This window comes from Schistocerca americana, chromosome 7 (assembly GCF_021461395.2).
Source record: "Schistocerca americana isolate TAMUIC-IGC-003095 chromosome 7, iqSchAmer2.1, whole genome shotgun sequence".
In the NCBI taxonomy this organism is placed as follows: domain Eukaryota; kingdom Metazoa; phylum Arthropoda; class Insecta; order Orthoptera; family Acrididae; genus Schistocerca; species Schistocerca americana.
This window is the reverse complement of record NC_060125.1, coordinates 405,678,816-405,700,702: the sequence shown is the minus strand read 5'-3', so window position 1 is coordinate 405,700,702 and position 21,887 is coordinate 405,678,816. Positions and strand designations below refer to the sequence as shown.

Below are 21,887 nucleotides of genomic sequence, written 5' to 3'. Positions count from 1 at the left end.
ACTGAAAAATATATCGCAAAGGCAGGCTGGAAGCCAATGGTTGTTGTAGATTTACTGCTGCAAAGAACTTCATAATGTCTGCTGAGAATATTAATTCTGGGTGTGATGGTAAGAATTATTAAAAGTTTGTCAAGTATGGTAGCCTGATGCTTTTATAGACCACCTGCCCCAGGAGATGCAGTGGCAGAGACACACAAATTCTTAAACTTTCTATGCTAATTAGGAAAGTTATAGAATGGAAGACTAAATGATTAAAAGAGGTGCCAATAACAGGGATTAGTATGTGATCGATTTAAACATATATTCTGACAATTGCTTTGAGCAGTTATTTAGAAAACCAACTTGTGACCAACTGATGACAAAGATGCCATTAGAGATACATCATAAGCCTGGATTGTGGACAGAAACTGCCCATGTCCTATTTAAAAATGGAACTATCCACAGGTTTGCTGTAAGTAATTTAGGGAAACCACAGAAAATCTGCATCTGCATGGCCAGGTGTAGATGTGAACACCAATCCTCCTGAGTAACAGCTCAATGACTTAAGCACTTTACCATCACACTTGATAACGACACAAGTATTCCACCAACCAAATTAAACCTACTAAAGAAATATACATACCCACCAAATGCTATCATAAAGAGTGATCTAACAGAAGAAATTTTCTGAAAAGTTACGTAACAGTATAAATGACTTATTATTAAACTGATGCTTATTACTGAAACTACAATCACATGGGACATCAAACAAAATTTGTGACTTGACACAGGATTTCTTGGTCAGGAGGACACAGCATGATAGACAGAGAGTCATCCAACAGATGTCAAAGGAACTTTAGACATATCCCAGATAAATGTACTGAGAACCTTGCTGTTCATGTTGATCATTTATGACCGATAGACACTGTTAATAATGACAAATAATATCAAGACTTTCTGTACGTCTGGACTATCGAATAAAAAAAATAAAAAAAATAAAAAAATTAAAAAAATACTGTACAAATATTACAAATATCCAAAGTGGTGCAAAGATTGTAAACTTACTTTAAATGTTAACATTCAAGGACTACATCATCAATTAGTAATGAGTGGACTCAGTCAAACACAGTTTTTGGAGATATGAAATAGAATGATTACTCACACTCAGTAAAGCAGAAGGCAGGCTTCGGTTCATTGGTAGGATACTGCATATATGGAGTCAGCCTACAAAGAAGCACTCTTGTGCTCCAGAATACTGATAAAATGTGTGGAGCCAATACAAGATTAGACTAACAGGGGAAATTTAATGTATACAAAGAAGAGCAGCTTGAACAGTCACAAGCGTTGGCAGTGTGGACACCAAAAGCAGTCAGGAAGGCTGCTTCTGCCCCAGAAAGTGTGTGCAGGAACTGTGGATTGCACTCTACAAGTACCAGAGAAATCACAGAGTAAACATTTTTTATTCAGCATGACTTCTATACAATACATCAATGCCAGCATCCCGACGGCATGTATGGTGATCCAGGTAGTGGTGTACTACCGCAGCATAACTCGCTGGTGGTACACGTGGCCCGTAGCAGCAGGTGTGTACACTACACAGCAGTTTGCCGACACAGTGGGAGAGCAGCTGTTAAGCGGTCTGGAAGGCGTCGGCCTGGCAGTTCTCAAGTTTGTGTTGAACTGCTGACACCTCCCAACCACCGTTCAGGTGCCCAGCATGGAACCCAGGACCCTTGAAGACACACTTAGTATCGGATGATGACACTCTGAATGTGACCTCCAGTCGGCAGCAGCGGCTAGAGATCCAAGACCATCAGGTCTAGCTGGTGGCTTATAGACTAGTGACTAGCTGATGAGGCTGTCTGATTAGGTTGAAACTGTGCAGTCAGCTGGCATGGAGAAGACTTTCAAGGAGTTGGTTGAAGTCGAAAGTCCCGGAGCCAGTCGAAGGACAGGTACTAGGGCTACCTTACCTTAGTGATGAGCATTTATAGTTGCTCTGGCCAGCTATGTTGCGATAGGAGCCTCCTTCATATCTAGTAGTAAGTGGAGTGTTGGGTCATGCCATACGGAAACCCAACCCACTATGGCAGACTGCTGTATTGCAGAATGATACACCAGCATTATTTTATCACCCAGCAGCAGGAATCTGTAGGCATCTCACTTGCACGCCCCTAGAATGGTTGCGAAGTGTGGTCTGCAGTTGATGCTTCAACAACATGGATACAAGAAATGTTGCCTGCACTGCCTCCACAGGTCCCTTATTTGCAACTGTAAGTATTTCGTCCCTACCCACAATTCAAAAAAAAAGCAGGTAGGTCCTGACAGGTGTAAAAGCACTACCAAACTATCAGTTGAATAAGTCATGGTTGCAAAATGCAAACATGAATTATTTACAGAAGAATGGAAAAAACTGGTAGAAGCCAACTTCAGCAACGATCAGTTTGGGTTCTTGAGAAGTATAGGAACACGTCAGGCAGTACTGACTCTACGACTTCTTTTAGAAGCTAGGTTAAGGAAAGGCAAACCTATGCTTATAGCATTTGTTGATTTGTAGAAAAGTTTTGACAATGTACACTGGAATACTCTTTTAAATTCTGAAGGTAGTTGGCATAAAATTAAGGGAGCAAAAGGCTATTTACAGCTTGTACAGAAACCACATGGCAGTTATAAGAGTCAATGGGCATGGAAGGGAGGCATTGGTTGAGAAGGTAGTGAGACAGAGTTCTAGCCCCTATCACCGATGTTATTCAGTTTGTACACCGAGCAAGCAGTAAAGGAAAACAAATAGACGTTTGGAGAAGGGATTAAAGTCCAGGGAGAAGAAATAAAAACTCTGAGGTTTGCCAATGACATTGTAATTCTATCAGAGACAGCAAAAGACTGGGAACAGCAGCTGAACAGAATAGACAGACTCTTGAAAGGTGGATATGAGATGACCAAGAGCAGAAAAAGGATAACGGAATATGTTCAAATTAAAACAGGTGATGCTGAGGGAATCAGAATAGGAAACAAGAAACTTAAAGTAGATGAGTTTTGCTATTTGGGTTGAAGTAAACTGGCAATTGCCAGAAAGATTTTTCTGAAAAAGAGAAGTTTTTCATCATCAAATGTAGATTTAAGTGTCATGAAGTCTTTTTTGAAAGCATTTGTATGGAGTGTAGCCATGTATGGATGTGAAACATGTACGATGAACAGTTCAGCCGAGAAGAGAAGCTTTTGAAATGTGGTGCTACAGAAGAATGCTGAATATTAGGTGCGTAGCTCATATAACTAATTAGGAGATACCGAATAGAACTGGAGAGAAAAGAAATTTGTATCACAACCTGACTAGAAGAACGGATCGGCTGACTGGGCACATTCTGAGACATCAATGAATCACCAATTTAGTACTGGAGGGAAGTGTGGTAGGTAAAATTGTAGAGAGATGCCCGAGATGAATACAGTAAGCAGTTTCAGAAGGATGTAGGTTGCAGTAGTTATTCGGAGATGAAGAGGCTTACACATAACGGAGTAGCATGGAGAGCTGCATCAAACCAGTCTTCGGACTGAAGACCACAACACCAACAACAACTTCCACAGATGTTAAAATTTTTTTTAAAGCATTTTAAGCCTTTCAGTATGTTACAGCTCTGCTGACAGGCTTGTGCCTAGCCTGAATTTTTGTCTGTCAAAGTATGCAGTCAGCTTTGAAACTTTGCTACGAAGTAACAGATGGACCCATTTCCAGTCATATTAAATTTAAGCTCACTTCTTTCTGCATATAAGAATGACACAAAAGATTTTTGTTCCTTACTTATGTTTAAGTCCTTTTGGTAGGACGAAATTTTCACAGCCTTTCGTTAACATTTCATGATGAATCTCATGATTGACATTTTGTAGAATAAAGTTGTAGAGCTCAGTCATGACCACATTTTAATACAATGCAGCCTGTCATACTTTCAATACAACCTATAAATTATAATGATGTCATACTCACTGAAACACATTTTGTGAAATTTTCCGCTGAAAATTTCTGCAACATTGGCAAGGAAAATTAAGTCATGGTACTAGTTGTCACCCCCCCCCCCCCCCCCCCCCCCATGAACCATGGACCTTGCCGTTGGTGGGGAGGCTTGCGTGCCTCAGCGATACAGATAGCCGTACCGTAGGTGCAACCACAACGGAGGGGTATCTGTTGAGAGGCCAGACAAACGTGTGGTTCCTGAAGAGGGGCAGCAGCCTTTTCAGTAGTTGCAAGGGCAACAGTCTGGATGATTGACTGATCTGGCCTTGTAACAATAACCAAAACGGCCTTGCTGTGTTGGTACTGCGAACGGCTGAAAGCAAGGGGAAACTACAGCTGTAATTTTTCCCGAGGGCATGCAGCTTTACTGTATGATTACATGATGATGGCGTCCTCTTGGGTAAAATATTCCGGAGGTAAAATAGTCCCCCATTCGGATCTCCGGGCGGGGACTACTCAAGAGGATGTCGTTATCAGGAGAAAGAAAACTGGCGTTCTACGGATCGGAGCGTGGAATGTCAGATCCCTTAATCGGGCAGGTAGGTTAGAAAATTTAAAAAGGGAAATGGATAGGTTGAAGTTAGATATAGTGGGAATTAGTGAAGTTCGGTGGCAGCAGGAACAAGACTTCTGGTCAGGTGACTACAGGGTTATAAACACAAAATCAAATAGGGGTAATGCAGGAGTAGGTTTAATAATGAATAGGAAAATAGGAATGCGGGTAAGCTACTACAAACAGCATAGTGAACGCATTATTGTGGCCAAGATAGATATGAAGCCCACGCCTACTACAGTAGTACAAGTTTATATGCCAACTAGCTCTGCAAATGACGAAGAAATTGAAGAAATGTATGATGAAATAAAAGAAATTATTCAGATTGTGAAGGGAGACGAAAATTTAGGAGTCATGGGTGACTGGAATTCGAGTGTAGGAAAAGGGAGAGAAGGAAACATAGTAGGTGAATATGGATTGGGGGACAGAAATGAAAGAGGAAGCCGCCTGGTCGAATTTTGCACAGAGCACAACATAATCATAACTAACACTTGGTTTAAGAATCATGAAAGAAGGTTGTATACATGGAAGAACCCTGGAGATACTAAAAGGTATCAGATAGATTATATAATGGTAAGACAGAGATTTAGGAACCAGGTTTTAAATTGTAAGACATTTCCAGGGGCAGATGTGGACTGACCACAATCTATCGGTTATGACCTGTAGATTAAAACTGAAGAAACTGCAAAAAGGTGGGAATTTAAGGAGATGGGACCTGGATAAACTAAAAGAACCAGAGGTTGTACAGAGATTCAGGGAGAGGATAAGGGAGCAATTGACAGGAATGGGGGAAAGAAATACAGTAGAAGAAGAATGGGTAGCTTTGAGAGATGAAGTAGTGAAGGCAGCAGAGGATCTAGTAGGTAAAAATACTAGGGCTAGTAGAAATTCTTGGGTAACAGAAGAGATACTGACTTTAATTGATGAAAGGAGAAAATACAAAAATGCAGTAAGTGAAGCAGGCAAAAAGGAATACAAACGTCTCAAAAATGAGATCGACAGGAAGTGCAAAATGGCTAAGCAGGGATGGCTAGAGGACAAATGTAAGGATGTAGAGGCTTATCTCACTAGGGGTAAGATAGATACTGCCTACAGGAAAATTAAAGAGACCTTTGGAGAAAAGAGAACCACTTGTATGAATATCAAGAGCTCAGATGGAAACCCAGTTCTAAGCAAAAGAAGGGAAAGCAGAAAGGTGGAGGGAGTATATAGAGGGTCCATACAAGGGCAATGTACTTGAGGACATTATTGTGGAAATGGAAGAGGATGTAGATGAAGAAGAAATGGGAGATAGCAATACTGCGTGAAGAATTTGACAGAGCACTGAAAGACCTGAGTCAAAACAAGGCCCCGGGAGTAGACAACATTCCATTAGAACTACTGACAGCCTTGGGAGAGCCAGTCCTGAGAAAACTCTACCATCTGGTGAGCAAAATGTACGAGACAGGCAAAATACCCTCAGACTTCAAGAAGAATATAATAATTCCAATCCCAAAGAAAGCAGGTGCTGACAGATGTGAAAATTACCGAACAATCAGTTTAATAAGTCACGGATGCAAAATACTAACGCGTATTCTCTACAGACGAATGGAAAAACTGGTAGAAGCTGACTTCGGGGAAGATCAGTTTGGATTCCGTAGAAATATTGGAACACGTGAGGCAATACTGATCTTACGACTTATCTTAGAAGGAAGATTAAGAAAAGGCAAACCTACGTTTCTAGCATTTGTAGACTTAGAGAAAGCTTTTGACAATGTTGACTGGAATACTCTCTTTCAAATTCTAAAGGTGGCAGGGGTAAAATACAGGGAGCGAAAGGCTATTTACAATTTGTACAGAAACCAGATGGCAGTTATAAGAGTCGAGGGACATGAAAGGGAAGCAGTGGTTGGGAAGGGAGTAAGACAGGGTTGTAGCCTCTCCCCGATGTTGTTCAATCTGTATATTGAGCAAGCAGTAAAGGAAACAAAAGAAAAATTCGGAGTAGGTATTAAAATTCATGGAGAAGAAATAAAAACTTTGAGGTTCGCCGATGACATTGTAATTCTGTCAGAGACAGCAAAGGACTTGGAAGAGCAGTTGAATGGAATGGACAGTGTCTTGAAAGGAGGATATAAGATGAACATCAACAAAAGCAAAACAAGGATAATGGAATGTAGTCTAATTAAGTCGGGTGATGCTGAGGGAATTAGATTAGGAAATGAGACACATAAAGTAGTAAAGGAGTTTTGCTATTTGGGGAGCAAAATAACTGATGATGGTCGAAGTAGAGAGGATATAAAATGTAGGCTGGCAATGGCAAGGAAATCGTTTCTGAAGAAGAGAAATTTGTTAACATCGAGTATAGATTTAAGTGTCAGGAAGTCATTTCTGAAAGTATTCATATGGAGTGTAGCCATGTATGGAAGTGAAACATGGACGATAAATAGTTTGGACAAGAAGAGAATAGAAGCTTTCGAAATGTGGTGCTACAGAAGAATGCTGAAGATCAGATGGGTAGATCACATAACTAATGAGGAAGTATTGAATAGGATTGGGGAGAAGAGAAGTTTGTGGCACAACTTGACCAGAAGAAGGGATCGGTTGGTAGGACATGTTCTCAGGCATCAAGGGATCACCAATTTAGTATCGGAGGGCAGCGTGGAGGGTAAAAATCGTAGAGGGAGACCAAGAGATGAATACACTAAGCAGATTCAGAAGGATGTAGGTTGCAGTAGGTACTGGGAGATGAAAAAGCTTGCACAGGATAGAGTAGCATGGAGAGCTGCATCAAACCAGTCTCAGGACTGAAGACCACCACAACAACAACAACAACAACAACAACAACTAGTTGTCACATGTCGCATATGTTAAATGTTGCATTTAGTACCCAAAAAAGGAGTTAGATTATGAATCAAGGATTCCAAAAAATGCCTTTTCGTAGGACAGCTTACATTAGTGAATGGAAGAAAGGGGGTTACAATGTATACAGGAAACCCACACAAATTGACCTCTATTTCAACTGACAACAACAACTAAGGAAGAGGTTGAAGATGAAACAGGCAAAGAAACAAACAAAACAAAGAATTGCTGTATGCTTTCCGCTGGTCCAATCATTGAAAGATTGGTAGACTTCTATGGAGCCACAGTATCCAATGTATTTCCCTCCTACCAACAGAGATGCAAAGGCATCTTCGTAATGATGAAGATGATCTAGGTCTTTGAAGTTCGTTGCATACTGCATTCCTTGTTAATATAGTATTTCTTATGTAGGGCAGACTATTAGAACAGTTGAGGAGAAAAGTGAGGAACATCAGCAACACACACAAGTAAAATAACCAGTCAGTCACCAGTCACTGCTGATGAAGTGAAAAATGATGACACCAGTATTGTACTGCAGCCGCCAAGTTTCTGGGACTGTGTAATTAAGGAGTGTATGTAAACAAAGATGTCAGAAAACCTAATAAAATGAGATGGAGGTTTCAAATTAAACTAGGCTTGACACCACTAATACTTCACTGTTTATTTTGAGTCCAGGTAGCAAGTACATTTAAGTGTCAGTTGTCGAAATACTACACATTAGAAAGTAATTAACAACTTGGAGCTACAATGAAAGCAAACCATTGCCTAAGTATGTCTTTGTGGCAGCTTTCAGCAATACTGTAATTGATCTCTGGTACTGCAGAAGAAACTGAAATGACTCAGATGGAAGGCAGCAGCTGCTAGGACAAAAATAAAGTGCACATTTACTAGTGTGGAAAACCAGGAGGACAACATGTCACTGTCTGTAGCTCTTGCAGATGATAAAATATCTGTCCTCCCCTTCAGGATGCAGCACATTCATACCAACACACTGCTGCTTTGTCCCAAATGAGTAATAAAAGTGAGTTAAAATAATACTGATAATTATAATTAAGATGCCATTTCAGCAGCAATTAGCTACAGCATTTAGTTTATTAAATTACACAAATTGTAATACATTCTAGAATAATATTACTGTCATGAATGTTAGAGACTACATATGCACATAATACGTAATCCTTATTTAGTTTCATCATGTGACTAGTCGGAGCAGTTGAACGGAATGGACAGTGTCTTGAAAGGAGGATATAAGATGAACATCAACAAAAGCAAAAGGAGGATAATGGAATGTAGTCGAATTAAGTCTGGTGATGCTGAGGGAATTAGATTAGGAAATGAGACACTTTAAGTAGTAAAGGAGTTTTGCTATTTGGGGAGCAAAATAACTGATGATGGTCGAAGTAGAGAGGATATAAAATGTAGACTGGCAATGGCAAGAAAAGCGTTTCTGAAGAAGAAAAATTTGTTAACATCGAGTATAGATTTAAATGTAAGGAAGTCGTTTCTGAAAGTATTTGTATGGAATGTAGCCATGTATGGAAGTGAAACATGGACGATACATAGTTTAGACAAGAATAGAATAGAAGCTTTCGAAATGTGGTGCTACAGAAGAATGCTGAAGATTAGATGGGTAGATCACATTACTAATGAGGAGGTATTGAATAGAAATGGGGAGAAGAGGAGTTTGTGGCACAACTTGACAAGAAGAAGGAACCTGTTGGTAGGACATGTTCTCAGGCATCAAGGGATCACAAATTTAGCATTGGAGGGCAGCGTGGAGGTTAAAAATCGTAGAGGGAGACCAAGAGATGAATACACTAAGCAGATTCAGAAGGATGTAGGCTGCAGTAGGTACTGGGAGGTGAAGAAGCTTGCACAGGATAGAGTAGCATGGAGAGCTGCATCAAACCAGTCTCAGGACTGAAGACCACAACAACAACAACAACAACAACAACGTGACTAGTCAGATTTCAAAGTTAAATATTCTTGTGGGAAATGGTAAAATTACTAGAATATATTGAAGGAAGTCTTTAATATGAAAATTATCAGGAAAACAAAAATTTGAAGTACATATTTTCTTCTTCCATTCAACCCAACTTCAAACACTGAAAAAAGGTTAGAAATGGAAAACTGAAAAAATTAAAAGTTCTGGTAACTTGGGTTAATTCAATACAATGTGACAAGTTGTACAGGTACATGATTAGTTTAAAAGAATACTGTTCTGGAAAAGTAATATAGTCAATTGTCTGTTGCTTCAGAGATGATAATGGGAAGTCCACAATGGAATAAGAGCAGTATAAAAGGATAGATTACAAATCATGACAGAGGTGGTATGAGCTGTAGTCAGGCATATTGAAAAAGAATGCTAGAAATATTTGGCCTTCAGACAATGACCTCTTTAGAAGTAGAAAAAACACATATTCACAAAAGCACAATTCACACACACACTTGGCCACTGTGTCATCAAGCTCTCGATTGGTACTCAGCACCTGGAAATGACAGTAGCCATGTGTGTACGAGTTGTGCTTGTGTGACTGGGTAAGAGTTTTCTACTTTTGAAGGAGGACTGTGTTCAAAAGCCAAATGATTTAAGCATTCTTTTTCACTGTACCTGTGTATGACTCTCACCTCCACTATGTAGTCTCTAGCAATCTATCCTTTCCATATTGTTGCTGCTGATGTCTCTTCCAGATTCATGTTCTGACAAATCCTTAAATTCATCGAAAAACCCATTAAATTTCAGTCTTATTTTTGCACTTCAGATATGGTCTTCTCATTGTCTTGGAACTGTGGGAACTTTCTTGCGACACAATTCATAACTTCATTTATTATTTTATCTTTCTCAGCAATGCTAGAAATTTTAAGCTTTTGTACTTAGGTATTAAAAATGTTGCGATTTTGTGTGTCATTATTTCTCACTTATTGATCAAAAGTGATTATGCTGCAATTTTAAATTGATTATCAATAGGATTTTGTCTTCAGTCTGTTCGAAACAGTACATCAGTTTAATCTTCCACAATACATAGATGCAGTGTAGGTGTTTTATATGGCTTTGATGTTACAGAAGGTGTTGTCAGAGAGCTCATTATATCTTGCCAACCTTTTTCTGTCAACTGAATCACTGAAATTAGAATTTTTCTTGGATAATATTGCTAGAACCTGAAACACTGCTACAACATTTGAACCTTTGTTGGTAACAAATATGGTGTTCATCAGAGACAAGACACCATCAAGAGTGCCCCAGGGAAACTATTAAGTCACTGACTGTTGGTGACCCTCCTGCATCTCTGGAAACATTCCTCATCTCTCCAGAAACAGCTTCACACCTCAAAGTGGCAGTTTTCTTTCAATTTCTTGGAATGGTGGTTGGATAACGTACCTTAGCACTCATTGTACCATGCACGGCTGCTGCATCAATAAGGAACTGCGCGGTTACAAGAAATCCATCTCCATACTCACCTTTAAAAGCTAAAATGTAAAATCAGGAAGAGGGGTATTGACCTTCAATCTTGATTTACCCTATAGGTTGATAAGGTAAAAAATGAAAACACAATTAAAATGAATATTTTTATGGTTACCTTTTCTGTATCCTATTTCTTCTTTTTGCAATTTGTCATAAAGATCTGGATAATCTCCTCTGATATCTCTTGGGGTGTCATCATCAACATCATCTTCTGACTTCCAACGATCAAAATCAATCTGAAAAATTAGAAACAAATACGTTTTAATTTTTTGACAGTTGGTATAGCGAAGGAGCTGAAATTTTGCAGACATTGGATTAGAAGTGAGCTACTTGACACAATGAAAAAAATCTGATCTAATTAATATCAATTCCAAATTGAACTGTCAAGGGACATCATGTTCACTTCCTGTAATTCACAGCATGATATGGTAATTGCATCTGCGTCAATGGCATCCAAGGTGAAACATTTTTTTCCAGGAATAATCTACTTGCATTATTAGGAATATCTTCAAGTGCACCTATAATTAGTGCAGTAATGCAGTACTATGTTAGTTGTAAAATGTAAAATTTCATTGCTGGAAATGCCACACTTATTGAAATACTCTGGACTGTTACACTGTGACTGAACAAATTTCTTGTTGAAACCCAGTGTTTCCCCTCATCTGTGCAGGACCTCTTCATTTTTTATGCATCTTTTATGTTTCATATACGTTCCAAAATTTAAAAAAAATATTTGTGTGTGTGTTTTCCTAACTAATATCAGATATGGTGGATAGTGTCATTATGACGCCCAGAGCTTCCCACATAAACAATGGCACATTGCGCTCATTCATTCAGACATCATAGTCTGTAAATTCCAGCATGAAGGTTTGAAGTTATGTGTGAAGTATGCTGTCAGTCACTAAGTCCCCTTATTCTCAAGTACTGGATTAAATAGTCTGGGTATTTTCATTTGCACAGTGAGTTGCACTGCCTCAGGACATGCACACAGTTTCTACGTCTATACCTACATTTATTTATATCTAAAAACAAAGATGATGTGACTTACCAAATGAAAGTGCTGGCAGGTCGACAGACACACAAACAAACACAAACATACACACAAAATTCAAGCTTTCGCAACAAACTGTTGCCTCATCAGGAAAGAGGGAAGGAGAGGGAAAGACGAAAGGATGTGGGTTTTAAGGGAGAGGGTAAGGAGTCATTCCAATCCCGGGAGAGGAAAGACTTACCTTAGGGGGAAAAAAGGACGGATATACACTCGCGCACACACACACACACACATATCCATCCACACATATACAGACACAAGCAGACATATAATATGTCTGCTTGTGTCTGTATATGTGTGGATGGATGTGTGTGTGTGTGCGAGTGTATACCCATTCTTTTTTCCCCCTAAGGTAAGTCTTTCCGCTCCCGGGATTGGAATGACTCCTTACCCTCTCCCTTAAAACCCACATCCTTTCGTCTTTCCCTCTACTTCCCTCTTTCCTGATGAGGCAACAGTTTGTTGCGAAAGCTTGAATTTTGTGTGTATGTTTGTGTTTGTTTGTGTGTCTGTCAACCTGCCAGCACTTTCATTTGGTAAGTCACATCATCTTTGTTTTTAGATATATATTTCCTACGTGGAATGTTTCTCTCTATTATAATCCTACATTTATTTATTTACACATACATACCTACACACATAGCAATATTTATAAACCAATTGCTAATTTTAAAAACTGAAGACAGTGCTACGTCTTACAGATCATAGTCTACACTGGTATACATTAAAAGAATATTAAGCAAAAGAAATAAAGCTGAAGATGACATCATAAGCAACCTTAGGCCAATATTTGGCAATCACAATGACTCCAGAGCTTGCGAACATCATTTCATCAATGATAGACCGTGCAGGACATATTCTACATTGGTATAAGTACTCCACAGCTTGTTGAACTCCACAGGAGAGGAGGAGGAGGAGATTAATGTCTCACTGACAATGAGGTTATTAGAGAGAGAGCACAAGCTCATATTAGGAAATGATAGAGAAGGAAAGCAGTCCTTTTGAAGGAAACATCCTGCCATTTGCTGTATGTGATTTAGGGAAATCATGGAAAACTTAAATCAGGATGGCCGGATATGGGTTTGACGCATTGTCCTCCCAAATGCGAGTCTGGTGTGCCAACCACTGCGTTACCCACTTGGTCTTGAGCTCCACAGTCACAAAGGGCTGTTGATATGGGATAACCACATTTATGCAAACTGTCTTTCGATCTTGCAGCCCTAGTTCTGAGCCAGTTCAGAGTTTTCCACATGGGCCATTCTTCAGTGAAACCAGCAGCTAAATTTTCCACTGATGTCATCCAATGGTGTTCATTGAGCCTCTTTCACACTATCTCTATACTGTTCCACTCTCAAACAGCAAGCCGGAAAAACAAAACTGAATTCTTTACATGTGATCTCCGATTTCGCTCATTTTATTATGACAATCATTTACCCTGTGTAGGTAAGCAATGACAAAATATTTTCACATTTAGAGGAGGAAGGTGCGATTGGTATTTCATGAAAAAATCGTACTACAACAAATAACGCCTTTGCTTCAATAATTGACATCTACATAGATACTCTGCAAATCACACTTAAGTGCCTGGCAGAACATTCATCGAACCACCTTCACAATAATTCTCTATTATTCCAATCTCGAACAGCGTGTAGAAAAAACAAACACATCTTTCCATGCGATTTTTGATTTCCCTTATTTTATTATGATGATAATTTCTCCCTCTGAAGGTTGGCATCGACAAAATATTTTCACATTCAGAGGCAAAAGTTGATGATTGAAATTTCATAAGAAAATTCTACCGCAGCAAAGAATGCCTTTGTTTTAATGGTGTTCACCCCAAATCCTGACACTCTGCCCCCTATTTTGCGATAATATGAAATGTGCTGCTCTTCTTTGAACTTTCTTGATGTACTTCATTAATTTTATGTGGTAAGGATCCCAGACCGCGCAGTACTCCAAAAGAGGATTGACAAGCATAGTGTAGGCAGCCTCTTTAGTAGATCTGTTACATTTTCTAAGCATTCTGCCAATAAAACACAGTCTTTGGTTGGCCTTCCTCACAATATTTTCTGTTTGTTCATCCCAGTTTCAGTTGTTTGTAATTCCTAGGTATCTAGTTGAATTTATGACCTTTAGATTTGACTGATATGTCATGTAACTGAAGTTCAAGTTTCCTTTTAGCACTCATCTAGATCACCTCACACTTTTCATTATTTAGTGACAGTTGCCAATTCTTGCACCATAAAGATATCTTTTCCACATTGTATTTTAATTTGTTTTGATATTTTGATGACTTTACTAGACGGTAAATGACAGCATTATCTGCAGACAACCTAGACGGCTGATCGTCTCCTAAATCATTTATATAGATAAGGAACAGCGGAAGGCCTATAACACTACCTTGGGTGTAACGTCACAAGTCAATATGCAATAGCATTTATTGCACTACTTTGAAGTACAGCTCATAGCTTTGGAGCCATTGGTGGTGATAGAAACAGCCGCTTGTATCTTAGTGTGACACATTCGCACCTGTCGCTAGCCTAGCCATGGGAAGTGGTACCTGTGCCAATTCGAGCGACAAAATATTCAACCTCTACGAATCTAAATAAACTATATTTAATATTATTCAATTTAAATAAAAGTCAATATACTGCCCTTTGTTATTAAAAAGAATATTATCTAAAAATCTCGGCTTTATAGCTGGCATACTTCCAGAGTTAGAGGAAATTACCTAAAACACCCCAAATGGACACTTGTAAGATTAAAGTCAATTAGGATTCATAACAGTTTGTCTTTTAGTATCATTTCAAATCATTACTGGAGTTCACAAAATGTTAAGTCAATTTGTTTGAATTTTCATAATTAAAAATGTTAACTATTTTTCATTTTCATAATATAAAATTCAGAAAAGATCAGTATTTGTTTAATATGTTGTTGTATGAGTAAATGAGAATGAGTGAGAGAGTTTATGTGGAACATACGTAAAGATTCAATATTATATGATGTACAGCATTATGTAACTGTGTCATGGGAAATCTGTGTTTTCCCCACCTTGCTGATCACATATGTCTAAGGCTATTTGCTTTTGTAAGAAGGCAGCCAAAATAGTCATTTGTAGAGTAATAGTTTTCTAAATAAATTCCCAGATTAGTTTTCTTTTCGTTTGGTTTTGTTTTAAACATTTTATTAATATTTGCATGGCCACGCGGTCTAACGCAGCTTTTTGGGCGGGAAGGAGCACCTGTTCCCCGGCACAAATCCACCAGGTGGATTTGTGTCGAGGTCTGGTGAACTGGCCACTCTGTGGATGGTTTTTTGGCGGTTTTCCATCTGCCTCAGCGAATGCAGACTGGTTCCCCTTATTCCGCCTCAGATACAATATGTCTGCGATTGCTGCGCAAACAAGTTGTCCACGTACGCGTACACCACCATTACTCTACCACGCAAACATAGAGGTTACACTCGTCTGGTGTGAGACGTTCCCTCGGGGGTCCACCGGGGGCCGAACCGCAGAATAACCCTGGGTTCGGTGCGGGGCAGCGGAGGGGAAAGTTGACTGCGGTAGTCGTCGTGGGGTTGTGGACCACTGCAGCTGCAGCAGGGACAGAGCATCTCCGTCGTTTCTAGGTCCCCGGTTAACATACAATACAATATTTGCATGACGAAGTGACATAAATGCATCTGTGAAGTATGATTGGCGTAAGACAGTTTTAGCGTGAGAAAGAAGTCTAAGGATTGTTTTGATTGGCTGGTCATGCTGATCAACCAATCAGAGTTTAGCAGTTCCCATGTATTGCAAGTAGTTATAGGCCCTGGAAGGAGCAGCATTCAGTCAGTCGCCGGATAGCTATTGGACGTGCAGGTCATGTTGGAAGTGTCCGTCTACATTATGAGTAAAATGAAGAAGTTATTGGTTTTTCGCGTCTGGATTGTACTGCTGTGAAAGTACTTGCATTTATGGACAGATTGTGAAAATCTGAGCTTTGTGAAGTGATCTGTTGTAAAGATAAACATGTGTGAACTTTCGGCCTTTGTAGAATTCCGCGTGGCATGTTTCATATTTGTCTGTGGAATATTTGGTGAGCAATTTCTTTATTAAAAATCCACTGAAAAAGGTCCGAATGTGAAACTTTTATATTGTAGCAGAGTAATGACTGTAAATCACATAATAATTTGGGTCAGACTTAAGTACATTCCTGGCTGCCTTGTGTATATACTGGGTTGTATGAACTCTTGAGCTGAGGACAGCGATATTATTCGTTAATTAAATACGGGCTGGTGACAAGTGTTTAATTTTGAACCTAAAGAAATAGAAGAACTTGTTGCAGAATTTTGCCATTTTTCTAAAGAGATGCAATTGCCCTCCACCTGAAATTATAAGATATTACAGGATAGCTTGCTACCAGAGTTTATGCGGACTTTGCAAACTTAAGTATTGACAGTGTTTTTCTTCAACGCTGCTTTTAACATTGTCTGGTCAGTGTCTAAGATGCAGAGAAACGGCTGGTGATCAGATGCCATACTGAGGTAGGTGGAACTTTTGAAGTACAAACTACGATGAGAGACAGTGAGCAAACATTTAGGCAACGCAACGCGATGCGACTTATAGCCCACTATGCTGCATGGGGAACACCTGAAATCACTTTTGTTTTACTCGATGACTTTCTATCAGTTACTTAAAACTGTGACCTCTCTGACAGGAAATCATGCATCCAGTCACATAACTGAGACAATATTCCATAAGCACGCAATTTCACTACAAGCTGCTTGTGTGGTTCTGTGCCAAAAGCCTTCTGGAAATCTAGAAATACAGAATCAATTTGAAATCCCTTGTCAATAGCACTCAACACTTTGTGTGAGTAAGAACTAGTTGTGTTTTGCAAGAATAATGTTTTCTAAATCCATGTTGACCGTTTGTCTAGAGACTGCTCTCGTTGATATAATTAATAATGTTCAAACACAATATATGTTCCAAAATCCTGCTGCATATCAACATTAATGATAAGGGCCTATAATTGACTGGCTTACTCCTAGTACCTTTCTATAATATTGGTGCATCTGTGCAACTTTTCAGTCTTTGGGTACGGATTTTTCATCAAGCGAGTGGTTGTATATTATTGTTAAGTGTGGAACTACTTCACTGCAGGGACAGAACATTACTAGACTTGCTTATGCAGATGATGTAGCCTTAATAAGCACTTCAAAAGCTGAATTAATCAGGATGATGCAAAATTATTACAAAATAGCTGAGAAAGCTGGACTTCATGTGAATGAAGAAAAGACAGAATATCTAGTCATAAGTAAAAAACTCCAAAAGAATACACCACTGACCGTAAATGGTCTCACTTTCAAGGCAGTTGACCACTTCAAGTACTTAGCAAGTCTTTTTAGCAGAGACAATAGAGCAGAAATAGAAATAGACGCCCGTCTAGCAGCAGCTAATAGAACTTTTTACAGCTGTATCTAAATTTTAAGGATGAGATCACTTAGTACTGAATTCAAAATCCGTTTTTATCAGTCAACTATTGTACCAGTAGCATTATATGGATGTGAAGCTATTACATTCAGGAAAAAAGATGAAGAAAAACTGTTGATATTTGAAAGAAAAATACTAAGAAAAATATTTGGACCAATCTTCGATGAAAATCTCATGGAGTGGAGGATAAGGAAAAATGAAGAACTACGGGAGCTGTACAAACATAGTACCATTGTCGAAATGTTAAAGAAGAGAAGACTGAACTGGGCTGGTCATGTAGCAAGGATGCCGGAAAACAGACTACCCAAAATAGCATCCACTAAGAAATTAGAAGGAAAGAGAAGAAGAGGAAGACCTCGAATTAGGTGGATGGAGAATATCCGGGAAGATGCGGCTAGGATGGGCATCAACTCTGATTGGACAACAATTTCCCTGGATAGAAATAATTGGAAGAGGCTCGTAGAGCAGGTGTATGGTCGATAAGGCCTGAGCCACGTGTAAAGGTAAAAGTAAAGTAAAGGTAAAGTGGAACTACTGCATCAGCTTAATCTGAAAGGAACCTTATTAGTATACAGTCTGGACCGGGAGACTTGCTTTTATTAAGTGATTTCAGTTGCATCACTACTCCGAGGATATCTACTTCGAAGTTACTAAAGTTGGCAGCTGTTCTTGTTTTGAATTCTGGGATATTTACTTTGTCTTCTTTTGTGAAGGAATTCTGGAATGCTGTGTTTAGTAACTCTACTTTGGCAAAGCTGTCATTGACAGTATTTCCATTGCTATCGTGCAGAGACGGCATTGATTGTGTCTTGTCACTAGCATACTTTACATGCAACCAGAATCTCTCTGGATTTTCATTTGAGGCAAAGTTTCATTGTGGAAACTATTATAACCATCTTGCATTGGAGTCTGCGATAAATTTCAGGCTTCTGTAAAAGATCACTGACCTTGGAGATTTTGTGTCCGTTTACATTTGGCATGACTTTTTTGTTGTTCCTGCAACAATGTTCCAACCCATTTTGTGTCCCACATCTGGTCTACACTTATATTATTAATTTGGAAGGACTGGAAATTGTCTCTCAGGAAGGCATCAAGTGAATTATCATTTCCTTTTCTGAATAGGTATATTTTTTGCTTATTTTTTGAGAATTTGGGGGTTACAATATTCAGTCTTGCTATGACAACCCAGTTTTGATGGGCCAGGATCAAGCTTTTCTATTATATTTTCAAAACTTTCTGGTGTTAAAAAAATCATGTCATTCATTGTGAATTTCTTTAATTTGTTTTGCTGCAATCTTTTCACTTTCAAGAAGTCCATCCCATTACTTCTCTTGATCTATTTTTGAATAATGGTTTTTATCTCAGCATATTTAAGCACATTTGGAAAACAACCTTCCTGAAGAACTGGTTTATAATAATAGACAGATGTTGTGAAACAATATCAGAATCACCCTTGATTACAAATAGGGGTAACACATCTGACAATATCAAATAAAGGACAAACTAGGGTGAAATAATGACAATATTGAAAAGGACAGTTGCTACTCGCCAAAAAATGGAGATGCTGAGTTGCTATCTGTGACTCAGCGTTTCTGGTATATGGGTAGTAACAACTATCCTTTTCAATATTGTCACATCTAACAGTGTAATTTTTTCCATGTCTCTTTGATGATTTTTCAAATTGTTGAAAGATGTGTTCTAATTGTTTTACGAGCATATGAAATGTATGTTGTCCCGATCAGAAGTCATGTCTACACCCAATGTTATTGCATTTAAGACGAATTCACTGAAACCATCTGACATCTGAACAAGATTAACTAGGTATGTCATTTCCAAATCCTTCAAAATCTCTTAACTTTTGAATTTGGGATCTAGTTGTGACTGAAAAACAGACCTCATTGCTTTTGTCTCCTTCCTGTACTGGAGTATAAGTTTATTATTTGGGATTTTTTTTTTTCTCCTGCCAATAGACCTTTCCTGAATACAGTTTTATGGCATTTAACACATTTAACAAAATTATGGTGTTTGTTAGATTTTCGCCCTTTGTGAAACTGTCTCTTTCTAGCACTAGACAGTTTTACTTTTGTTGTTTACTTCCTTCTGCCAAGTTTTGGAAGCAACAGATTCACTGAATACATTTAGAAAACAATTTTGTTGTTGTTGTTGTTGTGGTCTTCAGTCCTGAGACTGATTTGATGCAGCTCTCCATGCTACTCTATCCTGTGCAAGCTTCTTCATCTCCCAGTACCTACTGCAACCTACATCCTTCTGAATCTGCTTAGTGTATTCATCTCTTGGTCTCCCTCTACGATTTTACCCTCCACGCTGCCTTCCAATGCTAAATTTGTGATCCCTTGATGTCTCAAAACATGTCCTACCAACCGATCCCTTCTTCTAGTCAAGTTGTGCCACAAACTTCTCTTCTCCCCAATCCTATTCAATACCTCCTCATTAGTTACGTGATCTACCCACCTTATCTTCAGCATTCTTCTGTAGCACCACATTTCGAAAGCTTCTATTCTCTTCTTGTCCAAACTGGTTATCGTCCATGTTTCACTTCCATACATGGCTACACTCCATACAAATACTTTCAGAAATGACTTCCTGACACTTAAATCTATACTCGATGTTAACAAATTTCTCTTCTTCAGAAACGATTTCCTTGCCATTGCCAGTCTACATTTTATATCCTCTCTACTTCGACCATCATCAGTTATTTTACTCCCTAAATAGCAAAACTCCTTTACTACTTTAAGTGTCTCATTTCCTAATGTAATTCCCTCAGCATCACCAGACTTAATTCGACTACATTCCATTATCCTCATTTTGCTTTTGTTGATGTTCATCTTATATCCTCCTTTCAAGACACTGTCCATTCCGTTCAACTGCTCTTCCAAGTCCTTTGCTGTCTCTGACAGAACTACAATGTCATCGGCAAACCTCAAAGTTTTTACTTCTTCTCCATGAATTTTAATACCTACTCCGAATTTTTCTTTTGTTTCCTTTACTGCTTGCTCAATATACAGATTGAATAACATCGGGGAGAGGCTACAACCCTGTCTCACTCCTTTCTCAACCAATGCTTCCCTTTCATGCCCCTCGACTCTTATAACTGCCATCTGGTTTCTGTACAAATTGTAAATAGCCTTTCGCTCCCTGTATTTTACCCCTGCCACCTTCAGAATTTGAAAGAGAGTATTCCAGTTAACGTTGTCAAAAGCTTTCTCTAAGTCTACAAATGCTAGAAACATAGGTTTGCCTTTTCTTAATCTTTCTTCTAAGATAAGTCGTAAGGTTAGTATTGCCTCACGTGTTCCAACATTTCTACGGAATCCAAACTGATCCTCCCCGAGGTCCGCTTCTACCAGTTTTTCCATTCGTCTGTAAAGAATTCGCGTTAGTATTTTGCAGCTGTGACTTATTAAACTGATAGTTCTGTAATTTTGACATCTGTCAACACCTGCTTTCTTTGGGATTGGAATTATTATATTCTTCTTGAAGTCTGTGGGTATTACGCCTGTCTCATACATCTTGCTCACTAGATGGTAGAGTTTCGTCATGACTGGCTCTCCCAAGGCCATCAGTAGTTCTAATGGAATGTTGTCTACTCCCGGGGCCTCGTTTCGACTCAGGTCTTTCAGTGCTCTGTCAAACTCTTCACGCAGTATCTTATCTCCCATTTCATCTTCATCTACATCCTCTTCCATTTAAGAACTTGATAATTTTTGTTATATGGTCAAAGGTGCTAGAATTACTTAAATTCAAATTTTATCCACACTTATGATCAAAACTTAACAACTTTAGTTTCAGTTTTGATGCTACACATACAAGCCTGGCAATACTAGCCTTTTTTAACTTTAATGAATGGACCATTAAAAGGCTGGAATGGACAATAACAATAAGCAACCTATTAAAACAGAAATAAACAAGAAGATTTGAAAAAGAGTTTATGATTCGATACTTTGCCTATTGCAACTATTTACGTGGGTCATTTGGAAGAGAGATTTACAAGAAATGTATTTAAAAGTAGAAGGAAACTTTTCCTATCTTTCAGAACTGTGAGTTCCTTCCTTCAGGAAGGAAAAAGGAATAGGTTGCAGAATGTTGGCTAGGAGAGTCAAGTTGTTCAAATCCATGTTATGAGAGACCCATATCTCAAAGAACCAACAGTTCCAAAATACAGAAAAAACATTTTTCTTCTTTTAAATGTATCTGTTGGCAGTACTTCGAAATTTGTTTTCTGAAGCTATGAATCAACTAACTACTCTATTCGCATATAATTTTACAGTTTTCTCTAATGAATTTTGATAGCATTAAGGTTGGTTGGTTTGTGGGGATTAAAGGGACCAGACTGCTACGGTCATCGGTCCCTTTTCCAAATACTAAAAACACCCACAGAGAATAAAAACGATTAACAGAATAGATCACAGACGACACAGAACAAGAGAAACTTAAACAAAGACAAGACAAAACAAACTAAAATCACACAGAGCATGACGGTGATTGGCCGACCATAGA

General features: G+C 38.7%; 1 protein-coding gene across 6 annotated transcripts in view; it reads right to left on the bottom strand.

Moving 5' to 3' along the window:
• Positions 1-21,887, bottom strand: part of LOC124621895 (very-long-chain (3R)-3-hydroxyacyl-CoA dehydratase) — a 182,654-nt gene that overhangs the window by 47,567 nt on the left and 113,200 nt on the right. For all 6 annotated transcript variants that reach the window (XM_047147370.1, XM_047147377.1, XM_047147371.1 and 3 more), the window contains one exon: positions 10,958-11,078. In XM_047147370.1, coding sequence (XP_047003326.1) covers positions 10,958-11,078 — 121 coding nt within the window. The remainder of the gene's footprint in view (positions 1-10,957; positions 11,079-21,887) is intronic.